The sequence below is a fragment of the Carassius carassius genome, chromosome 20 (genome assembly GCF_963082965.1).
Source record: "Carassius carassius chromosome 20, fCarCar2.1, whole genome shotgun sequence".
Classification (NCBI taxonomy): domain Eukaryota; kingdom Metazoa; phylum Chordata; class Actinopteri; order Cypriniformes; family Cyprinidae; genus Carassius; species Carassius carassius.
Window position 1 is genome coordinate 28799694 of NC_081774.1, and position 14245 is coordinate 28813938.

The window sequence follows — 14245 nt, forward strand, 5'->3', positions numbered from 1 at the left end:
AGAGTCAAATTAGATTTCAATCTATTATTTAACTTTCTGTAATATTTGCTACACATATATATATATATATATTAAATAGGGCTGGGTTTTTGACACAAATTTCATGATTGGATTCGATTCTCATTCACAAGCTTGCGATTCGATTCGATTCGATTCCCAATTCAATTTGCCACTCATTCAACTTTATTTTATATTTAATTTTCTAGCTGACTATTGAGTTTCTGGTCACCAAATATATTTGTTTTGGCGGGGGGTTCTGAGGTGACTTTACATGACACATTGTTTACAAGCCGCTATATTAACGCAGCTGAAATATTAATTAAGTGATTACATGAGACAGGATACAGATTGCAAAGTTGCACTCTTTCTTTTAACTTACCTTCGGATGTTTAGTCATGTTTATTTTGTGCTGAAAATGGTATTAATGTGGAGGAGATGATCAGTTAACGTGCACCACGCGCTGCCGCATCTGTTGATCGAGGCGCTACAGCGATCTGTCACTCCACATAAAACAGCACCAAATTGACTTTTATTGTTTGAATACTAAAATACAATGGACATAAAATGATATGATATATTATAATATCATATCAGATATATTGGATGGGAAGTGCCCTTCAATGTTCCTTCCAAAAGCCTGCATTAATCAATTCTTGGAATTTAAGAATCAATATGGTTTTGTAAAAATAAGAATCGATTAAAATCAAGATATCAGTATTTTTTACCCAGCCCTAATATCATAGGTGTCAGTTTAAGTGTTAATTAATTAATTATGAAAAAATAACACGATTAAAATATTTTGCAAATATTTATATCATAATAAATGATATCACACGAGCAGCGAGAACAATATAACATGAGTACTGTTTTTGTCACAATCAACACGAGTGCAAATGTTTTGCCACAACATCAACAACAGTTCCGTAATTAAAAGTTAATAGGCTATTGTTTTATATTTTAAACAAAAGTTTTTGTTCAGTTTTGCCAAAGAAAATATGACCTTTAAAGCCACAGCAGAATTGGTGTGCATCTCCGCACAACACTTTCTGAATGAATCCTCCTATTGAACAAATCATTTGAACCAATGATTCAGTAGCCTATTTATAAAGTGAACCGTTTACTTCATTCCTGAATGAATCAGCCGTTTGAACGAATAGACATTTACTGCCAGCTGCTGGTAGTTTTAGTTTCTTCTTTAGAGTATAAGTTTGTTTATTTAATTTTTTTTAGAAATAAATAAAAATCATTAAAAATAAATAATAATTCTGTCATCATTTAGTCACCCTCATGTTTTTTTTTCAAACTTTCTTTTGCGCAACATAAAATAAGGTATTTTGAAGACTGCTTGGCAACAAAGCTGTTTTGGTTACCAGTAACTTTCATTGCATGAACAAAATAATCTTGTTGCATACTTACTGTTAGGCCTTTGTAGCCTAAACATTTAGCACAATAACGGCTTTAAATGATCTTTTGTGGGTATTTTCACAGCCAAATTTAGTTTGTGATTTAATTTAGAAATTTAGATTACATTAATTACAAATTTAATCGACTGACAGCCCTATATATATCTATATTGGTTTATTATATATTGTTAAACCTTCTTTGAACCAGAAAGATAACACATAATGAGATTCAGCTACGTTGTGCAAGTCTTCGATTCACGTCATAATCTATGAAAGACAAAAGCCTGAGTCTTCTTGTCATGTCTTTGAAGTTGTGTGAGTAGTAATTGAGCGAGTTCCACCCGTGTGTTCAGTCAGAACATGAGTAGCGCGGTACCTGCGGCTGCAGACAGAGAGAGAGAGAGAGGGAGGCGCTGGGAGTCGTGAGGGAGGAGAGGTGAATCACTCAGAACTTAGTCTAAAGCATTTCCTGACACCCGTCAAAGTGAGCTCACAGGCACTGCCTTGCCACATGCTCACCAGCAGTGCACAAACACCAGCGCTGCAACAATGGGACTATGCTACTCAGAGAAAACCAGAACGTTTGGTGTGCTAAAAAGCTGGAGAGAGGTGAGTTAGTGAACAAATTCTGGTTACAATACTGATTGATCTATTATTACAGATCGGTTGTCCTCTTTTGTTCAAGGGATAGGCTTATACTTTATGTTGTTATAAGAAATGAGAACATGAGCTCAGAATTGTCTTTTATTTTTGGAAGTTTGAATATGTATAGATGTTTGCAAAAATGACAATATTGGGGAGAAAATGAGAATAGCACAGCAGTTTGACTTTATCAATTTGTATTTTTATTATAACTTTTATTAGAATTAATTTTACAACTGCACGTTTAATTATATGGTTACATGTAAATACTTCATTAATACTACTAATTTATTTAAAAATATTTAAATACTATTTTGAAGTTAAATAGAAATAATTAATTGATACTATTAATTTTTTTTAATAGTTCATTTAAGAAATATTTAAAAGCATGCTAAGTAATATCCTGTTCTATAAAAAAAATCATTATATTTTATAAGAATAAATTTAAAATAAATTGGAAAATGTGTTCTTATAGACAGTTCAAGTCTAGTTCGAGTATAATGTCAGCTGAAGCGCACTTACATTGCATTTATGCATTCACCAGAAGCTTTAATCCAATGCAACTCTCAAGACATATATTTTTAGAAATTTAGCATTCTCTGCGAAAAAAAAAAAATTTGCTCCATTGAGTAAAAATATGCTTCTTCGAAACCACCTTCATAACTTCCCATTAGAAAAATATACTGCGGAAATTCAGCTGATAGGAACATATATCATTTGGTATTAAATGTGGATGATGTGTAGGACTGATTGATAGACTAATTGTATTATTTGTGTGTGTGTGTGTGTGTGTGTGTGTGTGTGTGTGTGTGTTTTGACTGCATGTTACTTTAGCCTGGCATTTTTTTTTTCATGCAAACATTCATGAGAATTTGTTCAGATATGTTATAGACAGAACTATAACTAAAGTTGCTTCTAGCATGCATGGATATATATACATATATATATATATAAACATGCATATAAATTTAGATAAATTTAAATCCAGCAAGTAAAAAAGCAGAGCATTGTGTATCAGGTTTTGTGTGTTTACATATGTCCGTCTTTGGTGCAGCAGTGGACGTGGAGTGTAAAAACAGAAGAGAAAGAGAGAGAGAGAGATAGACAGAGAGAAGAAGGAGGAGGAAGGTGAAAGGGAGACAGAAAATAACCGAGAGAGAAACAATACTTAGTTGGAAACACACTGTATGGTAGATGCAGCAGATCTCCTGGAATTCTGTCTGGATCTCTCCTGATGGATGCTGTTTATCCGAGCCTGGCTGGGATGTGAAAGGGAACGCAGACGGATGAGATGAGGAGAGACAGTGCGGAGCCGCTGGAGTCAGTGCTGGGCTTTAGTTTGAGTTCAGGGTTTAGGCGACTAACTGAAGACTCCAACATGCCTGAAGTCAACTATTTGCTCTCTGTGTCCTGGGGTTACATTAAGGTGTGTGTTTGTGAGAGAGTTATTCACTGCAATACATTGTTGTTAGCATGTATTGGTCGTTTAATTCGGATGTTGCTCGGGTTTCTTGCAGTGCTTGGTTAAAATATAGTGTGAGGACTGGCGATTCGTGCAATTAGAAGTGTAGAAATATTGATCATGTGTATGAATTTGACAAGACTTGTCTTTTTTGTGTGTTTTAGTTCAAGAGGATGTTGAATCGGGAGCTGACACATCTTTCTGAGATGAGTCGCTCTGGAAACCAGGTGTCGGAGTTCATCTCCAACACATTCTTAGGTGAGTCTTCATAACATGATTCAAACGCTTGTAAGAAAACATTACATGGTGACTGACCGTTCCTTTGTAAACCCTTTGTTTTTGAGTGTTTCAAAAGCTTGGGAATTCAGGAAATAGATCACATATATTTTATTGCATATACGAATAAATAAAAATTGAAAATGTTATATATTCCATGTACTAAAACTCCAGTTGATAAGAAAGCAGTATGCAATAATTATTGTAAATGCCTTTTAGTTGGAGCTATCCTTTCAAATACTGGGTGTTCAAAAGTTTGGGGTCAGTAGATTTAATTGATTTAAGTAAATCAATTAATACTTTTATTCAGAAAGGATGCAATAGATTTAAAGTCAAGTAAAGATTTATTAAAGCTAATTAAAGATTTCTATTCAAATAAATGCTGTTCTTCTGAACATTTTCGCTTTCAACATTGATAAATAATAATAAATGTTTCTTGAGAATCAAATCAGCATATTAGATTTAGATTTCTGAAGGATCGTGTGACTTTGGAGTAATGATGCTGAAAATTCAGCTTTGCATCAAAGGAATAAATTACATTTATTCAAAAAGAAAGCCGTTGTTTTAAATTGTAATAATATTCAAGAATTTTACTATTCTTACCATATTTTTGATTAAAGAAATGCATCCTTGGTGAGCATAAGAGACTTCTTTCAACAACATGTCATACTAAAAACCCAGAAACGTACATGTCGGACATGATCTATTGATTATTGAGTTTTTACTACAGTATACAGTGTTTCAGACTAGTGAGCTAAACTGAGAAATATGGTGAAAGCCATACTTCAGATGGTGATAATAATAAAAGGTTGTATATAGAGAGGATGAGAAGCACCTCTATGAAAACACTGATATCTAGAAAGAGGAGTTTAATCATTGCTGAACATCTGAGGTTCGCCTGCACCTATGTAATTCAAACCAGTCTGATCTGGTCTTGCGTCCACGCAGCGTGAGAGAGTGTGTGAGAAAGAGAAGGGCTGAAACTGTAGTCTGCGTCAGATGCCGCAGGGTCACTGTACTCCCCTAACCCTGCCGTTCAGAGCCCTACAGCCTACACACTTACTCACAGAGTCATCAGTGGGGAGATTTTCAGACAAACACTCTTAACATGCAGTGTTAGCGAGAGCTCAACTCTCCTGAGTGAGAAACAAGAGATGTTTGAGAGAAAAGAACAAATGTGTGGTTCTGAGGGACGTCACTGGAGAAAAAAATCAAGAGATCGCTCTTTCATCTCAGGAGACTTGGGTTGTTTTCCCAGGCATGTTTTGAGTATCAACTTTTTCTCTGATGTCTCTCTTTAAAAACCTCAGTAGATATTACATTATATAAAGCTGAAATGGGTTGGCACCAGCATACACTTAAAAATTATACTTTGTAAAAATAAAAAACGCTCATTTGTTACAGTCAAATGTATTATTTTTTCTTACATTTTTATTATTTCACTTTTTTTTTTGTAATTTAATTTTGATGTAATATTTGGACACATTATTTGTTTTCCAAAGACAAAAACATTCATACAAAGAGTGTTTATTGTAAAGGCCATAATGACGTTGTATATTTTCTTTAGACATGAGCCAAAATGCTACTTATGTAGGTCAGTATAATAATTTTATAATACTTTTTATAACTTCATTTCACAGTATTTATATTTCGTTTAGTTTATACCTTAAATTGTGATTTAATAGTATTTATCAAAAATATTTATTTTTACAAAAAACATTCATACAAAGTGATATTTATCATAAAGACCATAATTTTGTTAAATATTTCACTATAATAATGTTACTTAATGTAGGTCAATGTAATACTTTTATGTTTTTTATTTCACCATAACCAAAAGCTAAATGACCTATAGTATGAAAGTAGAATTTTTACTTAAAACTAAAAACATTTTGTTAGTCAATGTTTAATTTAGTTTACTTACCCGAACTAAAGGCAGCTTCAGAAGACCTTGATGTTCGTTGTGATGTCTTTATTAAAACATGCATCATATTTTCTGTGATGTACTACCAAAAACATAAATAAATGAAATAAAAATTAAACAAATGCACAATAATTTATGCAGTCAATAAAGCTAGCTATTATCAAGTGAAAACACAATTTAAACAAAATTGTTTTTACGTTGTTTTCTTTGGGGAGCGTTATTTGCTTTTAGAAAAACTGAACAAAACAGGTTTAATCTTTTTTTATTTAATTTTGTCATTTCATCTTGTTCATTGTATATTCAGTATTTGTCCAGCCTGGACTATAACTCTATTCTAAGCTCTCTTTGCATCAGGGAATATTTAGCTGTAGCCTAAACTGTTGAACTTGGCAGAAACGTTCTTGTAGGTGGCTTTTACTAATATCGAACTTCATTTTGCTGACTTGAATTTACTCAGTGTGTGTGTATAGTCATTTAGTGTGCGAGTGTTGAAATGAACAATTACAGGACGAAACCTTTCCCCCTGTAGATAAACAGAATGAACTGGAGGTCCCATCGCCCACTCCAAAATCTCGGGACAGAAAGAGGAGGCAGCAGCAGCAGCTGATGACTCAGATCAGCGGGGTGAGGAAGGTCACGCACGGCCCGGGTCTCTCCAGCAGCTGCAGTACGGCCCGCTTCGGCGTGAAAACAGATTTGGAGGACTTGCTCTCAAAGGTATAGTCATACATTACAGACCACCTGTTGCATGGAAATCGTGCACTTTTGTCCAGCTGGTACCGTAATTAGACGTATATCCTCTCTTGCCTTTTGTAGGACCTGGAGGACATCAACAAATGGGGTCTGAACATCTTTAATGTTTCAGAGCACTCTCACCATCGGCCTCTGACCTGCATCATGTACGCCATCTTTCAGGTTAGAGTGCAAAACGCAAAAAAAAGTCCAGAGATGTGTTTTTAAAAATGAAATGTAACTGAAGCAATTTTCTTCTGTAGGAGAGAGATTTAATGAAGACATTTAAGATCCCAGTGGAGACCTTTGTGACCTACATGATGACCCTTGAAGATCACTACCACGCAGACGTGGCCTATCACAACAGTCTACACGCGGCTGATGTGGCCCAGTCCACACACATCCTGCTGTCCACACCTGCACTGGATGTAAGGAACTCCTATATGTCCTAGAAATGTAGTTATGATGTAGTAAAGCTTTAAGGCTTTATTTATTTAGCACAGGGCTTTATAAAAAAAACCATATAGTTTGGTTTATTAATTCATAAAGCACATTTCAAAACAACAGAAGTTGAAGACAAAATTAAAACACAGAATCAAAATACTTTGATATACTCAAACTAAAGCCCAGATTTTAAAATCCTATATAAACACCCTCATATAATGAAAACAAAATGTAAAAATTAAATAAAAATAAAAAATATTTTACAACTGCATATAAATACATGAGAAAATAAATGTAAAAAATATAATTGAAATGCTTAAAATGAACATTATTTTTTTTTTAAATGCATAAGGATTAGTTAATAAAATTTGAATGAATAAAAAAAAATTAAACATAAAAACAATAGAATAAAATAGATATGAATGAAAAATGAAAATACATAAAACATTTTTTTTATTAAAATGCTTAAAAGAAAAGAAAATCATAAAAAAGAAGTAAAATGCTTAATATATGATAAGAGATTATAATACAAATAAATGGAAATAATAAAAATGCATAATAGAAAAAAAAAAGTATAAATAAAATAACTGAATAAAATGGTTATTAAAAAATTGAAATACAAAACAAAATAAGAGAATAAAATGAAAGCAAAATATTTTCTCCTCATTCCACATTTCCAGCCAGTCATAGCTGTTTCTGGACCCTTTGAACTGATTTATCTCTCATTTTCCTGATGCATGACCCTTCTGATCTCTAAAGTGTTTAGTCTGCAGCTCTTTTTTTTTACGCAAAAATGTAACTTGAAAACACAAGCTGTCTTTTATCTGCAAAATATTTTGTTTAATTAAAGGTCAATGGCAAACAGAGTCAAAACTGAAACAGTTTCAACTTGCAGAGTTGTGTTACAATGCTTATACTGTGTGCAGCATGCTTTACTCAGTTCAGTGCATTGCAGAAAGTTGATCTGGGTCGTGTAACACTGTCTTTCTCTACTATTATCCACAGGCGGTCTTTACAGACCTGGAGATCCTTGCTGCTATCTTTGCAGCAGCCATCCATGATGTGGACCACCCAGGAGTCTCCAACCAGTTCCTAATTAATACCAGTGAGTGTGTTTTTATCAACATATAGAAGACCATGCATGCTTATGGGTCCAAACTGCTGCAGTTATTGGAACGCAAACCATATGGAAGAACAAAGCCTCAATGTTATGACTGTTTCATGTCTCTCATAAACATCATGCCTGTCTTTACTGCAGACTCCGAGCTGGCGCTCATGTACAATGATGAGTCTGTTCTGGAGAACCATCACCTAGCGGTTGGTTTCAAGCTCTTGCAAGGGGAAAACTGTGATATCTTCCAAAACCTCTCAAAGAAGAATCGACAGACTCTGAGAAAGATGGTCATTGATCTGGTAGGCATTTGTGCACGTCGATTTTAACAACTTTAAGCTTTTAGTGTTCAAACAACTCTCAAAGAAAGTTACTTTCAAACCAAGCAGCTTTTTGTTGGTCAAATATATTGACCCAACTAATCTTGTGCCTCATATTCACATTTTGAATAGTCACAGAAACACTGGGTGTTGTACAATCAGTCATTTCAATGTTTGAGGAGTGTCAAATGGTGACAGCAATCAAGTGAATGGGAATGGCACTTTGACCAATGAGAGGGCATTTATGTGACACATTTCGATATGTTGCCTTAAGAAAGTGAAGAAAATGCAACATTTTAACAATTTAAGCAAATGATCTACAGATCTGAAAAGTCTCAATTTCTTTCCATAGGTATTAGCAACAGACATGTCCAAGCACATGAGCTTACTGGCTGACTTGAAGACAATGGTAGAGACGAAGAAGGTGACCAGTTCAGGAGTGTTGCTACTGGACAACTATACGGACAGGATACAGGTGAGTCCTGGCCTGCGTGTCCTCAACAACATTTGTTTCGTCACTACTAGTTCCACAAGTCAGTATCCTTCAGTGTCCTCTGTCTCACAATGTCCACAGGTCTTACGAAATATGATTCACTGTGCCGATCTCAGCAATCCCACTAAGCCATTAGATCTGTACCGGCAATGGACAGACCGCATTATGGAGGAGTTCTTCCACCAGGGTGACCGAGAGAGAGAGCGAGGCATGGAGATCAGCCCGATGTGTGACAAACACACTGCTTCAGTGGAGAAGTCTCAGGTGGGCATCCAAAGGATCTTTCACATTCAAGTCATTCCACACTTAAGCATACTTTATTGTACTTATTATGGAAATAATATACTTTAAAAGCGTATACTTGAGTGCGAAATCAATTGCACGGTATATGTAAATAAAAAATGGACTATAGTTTAAATTGACACTAAATGCAATTAACTAAACTTGGTGTTTTTTGACCCACTTAAGTAGAACTATAGTGCATCTTTATGTCCAGTTTCAAAATTATATTGTCTCTGAAAAATGGTTAAAGCATACTGTCGAATGCACTGATAAGCATTTATGGTAAACTAAAATACACTGAAATGTAATTTCTGTTTGAACTTGCACGTCATGTATTTAACAGTATTTGTAAAAACACGTTTGTAATAATGAGGTTGATAGTCAGGAGCTTAGCATGTGCCTCACTTTGTTAGTCAAAATACTTTTCTAAAGCATGAAAAAATGATTTAAAATGGACTTTAAAGTAAAACTTTTAGTTTTACATTATTACAAAGTAAACTTGTCTTTAAAATTGTACTTAAGTGTGCTAAGAAACATAGTCTTGAATGTGTACTCTTTAAGTGGCCCTATCTGCAGGTACAGGTTAAATCTGCAGATTTAAAAAAATATATACTTCTTAAAAATGTAAAGTTGTTCTAAAATATACTTAATTGTACATTTCAATACAATTAAGCCCACTTCTTCTTTACAAGGTATCGGTCAAGTCGAGCAGTTTCTAGAAGTAATTGTTCATTTGTTTTTTGTTTTGTTTTCCTTTTAGGTTGGTTTCATTGATTACATCGTGCATCCACTATGGGAGACCTGGGCAGACCTGGTGCATCCAGATGCACAGGATATCTTGGACACTTTAGAAGAGAACAGAAACTGGTACCAAAGCATAATACCGCAGAGTCCCTCTCCTCCCTTCTTCGAAACAGGAACTGATGGTGGAGACAAGTTTCAGTTCGAGTTGGAGGTTGAGGAAGGAGCCAAGCATGATACAGAGAACCTCTTAGAGTCAGACTGTGTAGAGATAGTGACACATTCGCCTCCATCCACCGAGACGTAGCACCTCACTTCAATGGCTGTCATGTTGGCCATATTTGATGAGAGAGTAAAGTGGAGGAACGTTATTCTCCTGCTTCCTGAGAATCCCTCAGAGGACCGCTGTGTCTGTTGTTTCAGAGCCCAAATGGGGAGTGAGCAAACACCTACACAGTCTAACTGGACTTTGCAGGAATCCATTCAAGCTGGACATTACCAGAAATGTACGGACGGAAGGCCATACTGAAAGTGCCATAAGCTGGATTTTCTTTACAGACGTTACAGTCTGATCCGAATGTTGGAGTGGGTCTCTGTGAAGGGGAAATGATGACCCTCTTATAAGAGGGCTTTGTACTACAACGTCAAAGTGACTTTTTTGTAAAAAAAAAAAAAAAAAAATAGTGACTGCTTTTTTTGTACTTGTGTGTTCTAATGTGACTTTTTTTGGTGTCACATTCAACTACTCTTTTGGAAACGTGAAAGATGTTGTCATGCTGAAAGCAAAAGCACGTTATTCCCAGTTGTGTATTGGGAATGCAGTCTTCCTGAATTTTGGATTTAAGAATAATCTAGTGCCAGCGTACTTTATTCAAGTAATACAAAACCTTTGTATTTTGTAACGAACAGTTTCTCTTTTAAAAGGCGTTCTTATTAAGCGATTCTTCTGGTACAATTAATGTGACGTTTTATGTCGTATTAACTAAAAACAGGATCCAAAGACTCCAGGTTTTTAGTGGTTTCTCTTACAGGAATGTTCTGGGGTGAATATAAATTGAGCTATTTCGACTGTATTTGTGGCGCTTTTATGCTGATTGCCACAGAAAATAATTTCAGTCTTTTTATTTTTTTATTCTTCCATTGTAAGAGCCATTATAAGTACAGCAAGGAGCTACTTTTATAAATATTGTATTAGTGATTTTTGTGATTTAGTTTTTTTTTCCTGTGGTAACTGACATTATCCCACAGATGCTGTCGATCAAGCACTATTAAACCCAGATTATTTCTTCTAACCACTTTAATATGGGAAACAAACATCCCAACACTCAATAGCGATATTAAACCGATTTATAACTAATTGTTTTTTATATACTATATATTTAAAAAATGACTTCTTTGTGTCTGTAAATGTCGCTAAGATACATTTGTCAAAGCAACAAAAGAGATTTAACATTCAAAAAATGTACTCTTAAAAAACAAATTTCTCTTTATGCCTTTCTTTTCTTAGAATCTAAGCTTTTAATATTCACAGAACAAAGTCAACAATAAACCTCAATTACAAAATTGCTGATGTCAAACAATGCGGTTCCTCCTGATGTGCGTTCTTACTGGTCAGGAACGGGATGTGGTGAACGTGCGTCATTCTGATTGAGATTAGTCTTTCGTTCGACCTAAACAAGTATCTTTCTTTCCTAACAATATGTACACTGTTTGCTTTTGCTTACCTTTTGTGTTAATGCATTTTTATTTTATTTTTTATCAGCGGAGGACTATTATTCACCGAAGCTTTGCCACAGACATGTGTAACTCACCCAAATCGAATTTACGGTGACAATATGAAGCTGTAACTGCAGACTTTGTCTTTTTTACGCATGTTTGTCATTGTGAAACCGATGATGAACATGTACACTGTAGAACAACTGTGATTTCACTGGTGGAATCACTCTAATCTCTATTATTATTATTATATTTATTACTATTATATTATCATTTTTAGTATTAAACCTCTGTTAAAGTTGTTGCACATTTCTTATTTGTCCAAATAAAGAGAAATAAATTAAACAGAGACATAAATGAAAACGTTTTGGTCTGTAATTGTTGCTGTATTTCTTTTTAAGGTCAGACAACCTAGGATTTTGTTTGTCACAGTAACAGTCGTGCACATACTCTAAACCATACTACATCTGCAAGAAAAAAAATGCAAAAATGTGTTATGCAACAGCATATAATTATGCAATCAGGCAAATTTGCTTCAGTAGTTTATTAGACAAATGTTTTCCATCTAGCTGCGAGATGTATGGTTGTGCTTTTAGGCTCAGTCTGCTAAGTTAATATATAATTCTGTATGTATTTAGGTGTTTTGTTAATATTTGTTAATTCAAAACTAGTGGTGAAGTAAAAACTCCTTAGAACAAATGTGTCAAGTCAGTATGAGACAGTATAAGAACACTATGGCACCCTATTGCATTCATTACATACAGTACAGTATTGCATAAATACTGTGTGTAATAAATTCTTTCAAAGTATTGCATAAATTCATACCCCTTTTCATACTATTGCATGTGCCTTCATACTATTGCATGAATGCATGAAAAGGGGTGTAATGTATTTAAAACTATTTTACAGTTTGATTTTAATTGTTAGCTATTTCTCCTGATCACACAGACATAACAAAACACCAAACACAGAATGAACCTAGCATTCATTCACCACGTATCAGAGTAAAGATCATGCAGACGTGACATCTGCCACCACACAGAAGCAACTGAAGCGTTTCCTGCACAGCGACTCTGGTTTCATTGAGTAACATTTATGCTAAAGTTTACCAGTAATGTCTTTGATCAACTAAAGCCAGATGACCTTTGTGTAGTAAACATTGTGTTTGACTGAATTTAAGTTGTTATAAAACATCTAAGGATATCATGATATAAAATATTTGATTCAACTGTAACAAACCCCAAACCCTAAGTATGTTTGTGCTTAAATTGTGTCTAGATATATAGCCATGGCTATATCTGAAGTCCTTGGAGCCGGTTGCATAAACTGCTTAGACTGACAAGACTTATTACATTTTACATAATTATTCTTAATTAAAATGAAGACTTTAAACACTTCTCATAGGTTTTTAAAGTCAGTTACTGTATGTGAAAAGGGATTGATCTAGTTTGAATCTGAAATGTAAGACTGATTAGAACGTGATTGCTGGTTGGTTAAACTAGTTCATGCAGTCTCAACATGGTGGCTGTGTTTATGCAACTGGCTTTAGAATATTAAACAAACCTAGTTACCACACAGAAGCACCTTAGCAACCATAAACAACACATTGGTGTCATGTATTACAAAAACAAATGTTTTGGCTCAACAAAAACTTGCAGTTTGCATCTGTTTTTCTTTTTAAATAAGATAACTACAAATTAAATGATTTTCAACGCCATGTGCTGCATAAACTCAAGTAACAAAAAAAAATAAGTATTTTGAAGAATGCTGGTAACCAAACAGTTGACGTAGCCAGAAAGAAATTCAAACAGGTTTGGAACAACTTGAGGGTAAGTAAATGATGACAGAATTTTATTCAATTATTTATTTTTACTAAACTAAATACATGTACATGTCTTTCCCTTTACTAAAAATAACACTTAAGGCGAGACACTGCAGGTGAATAGGGCAAAAAAATAACTAATAGTTATCACCTTACTTACCCAGTTGATTGATTACATTGATTATTGCAAACATTTTTTGTATTACAAGTTTTCAAAAATGTTATGTTTAAATATGCAAATGAGGCATTATTTAATGAAATATGTGCTCATTTGCATAAATGTCTAGTACAAAAATCTGAACACTAGATGAAGTCAGTTTTCACATTTTTGTTTAATTTTTTTGACATATTAGAGTCAAATGTTTTTACAGAGGGAATTCTGGTTATCTTGTTTTGTCACTCCATAATTCAGAAAATACTTTGAACAGCCAGAAAACAATATATTTTCACAATTTTGGGGGGAATAAAATGTTGTATATAATCAAGGAAAATATATATGAACAAATCCCTCTGTAAAAACCTTCAGAATATAGACAGGAATAAAAATGTCAAGTTTGGTGTGTGTAAGTGCTACTGAAGTGGAGATTTATGGCTCAGTGTTGAAGAAAAAACTCATTTTGAGAAAACGGCCTTTAAAAATATGTATTGTAATTTAAATCTATTGACACAAACAGATAAAGTGCTATAAACGAAACACTTAACAGTGTCTTTTGGATGTTTTCCTTCCACTAGTTTGAAAAAGCACTTTATGAAAAACCAAAAAGCCCAAAATCTCAAAATTGACCGGTGCTTGAAAAAACAGTCTTTTTGCCTGCAGTGTCTCACCTTAATTTCACATTTATTCTCCTTTTTAAGCCCTGTTCAAGCATCTGCTGCG

At 34.3% G+C, this 14245-nt stretch overlaps 1 protein-coding gene across 4 annotated transcripts in view; it reads left to right on the forward strand.

Moving 5' to 3' along the window:
• The window catches only part of LOC132096804 (cAMP-specific 3',5'-cyclic phosphodiesterase 4B-like), a 78297-nt gene extending 67818 nt beyond the window's left edge, over positions 1-10479 (forward strand). For 3 of the 4 annotated variants that reach the window (XM_059502412.1, XM_059502413.1, XM_059502414.1), the window contains 9 exons: positions 3672-3765; positions 6237-6424; positions 6524-6622; positions 6703-6867; positions 7889-7988; positions 8142-8296; positions 8667-8789; positions 8889-9071; positions 9850-10479. In XM_059502412.1, coding sequence (XP_059358395.1) covers positions 3672-3765; positions 6237-6424; positions 6524-6622; positions 6703-6867; positions 7889-7988; positions 8142-8296; positions 8667-8789; positions 8889-9071; positions 9850-10137 — 1395 coding nt within the window. In that variant the 3' untranslated portion in view covers positions 10138-10479. Of the gene's footprint in view, positions 1-3041; positions 3472-3671; positions 3766-6236; positions 6425-6523; positions 6623-6702; positions 6868-7888; positions 7989-8141; positions 8297-8666; positions 8790-8888; positions 9072-9849 lie in introns of those variants that run through there. The other variant, XM_059502415.1, reaches the window with a different exon arrangement.
• The last annotated feature ends 3766 nt before the right edge of the window (positions 10480-14245 follow it).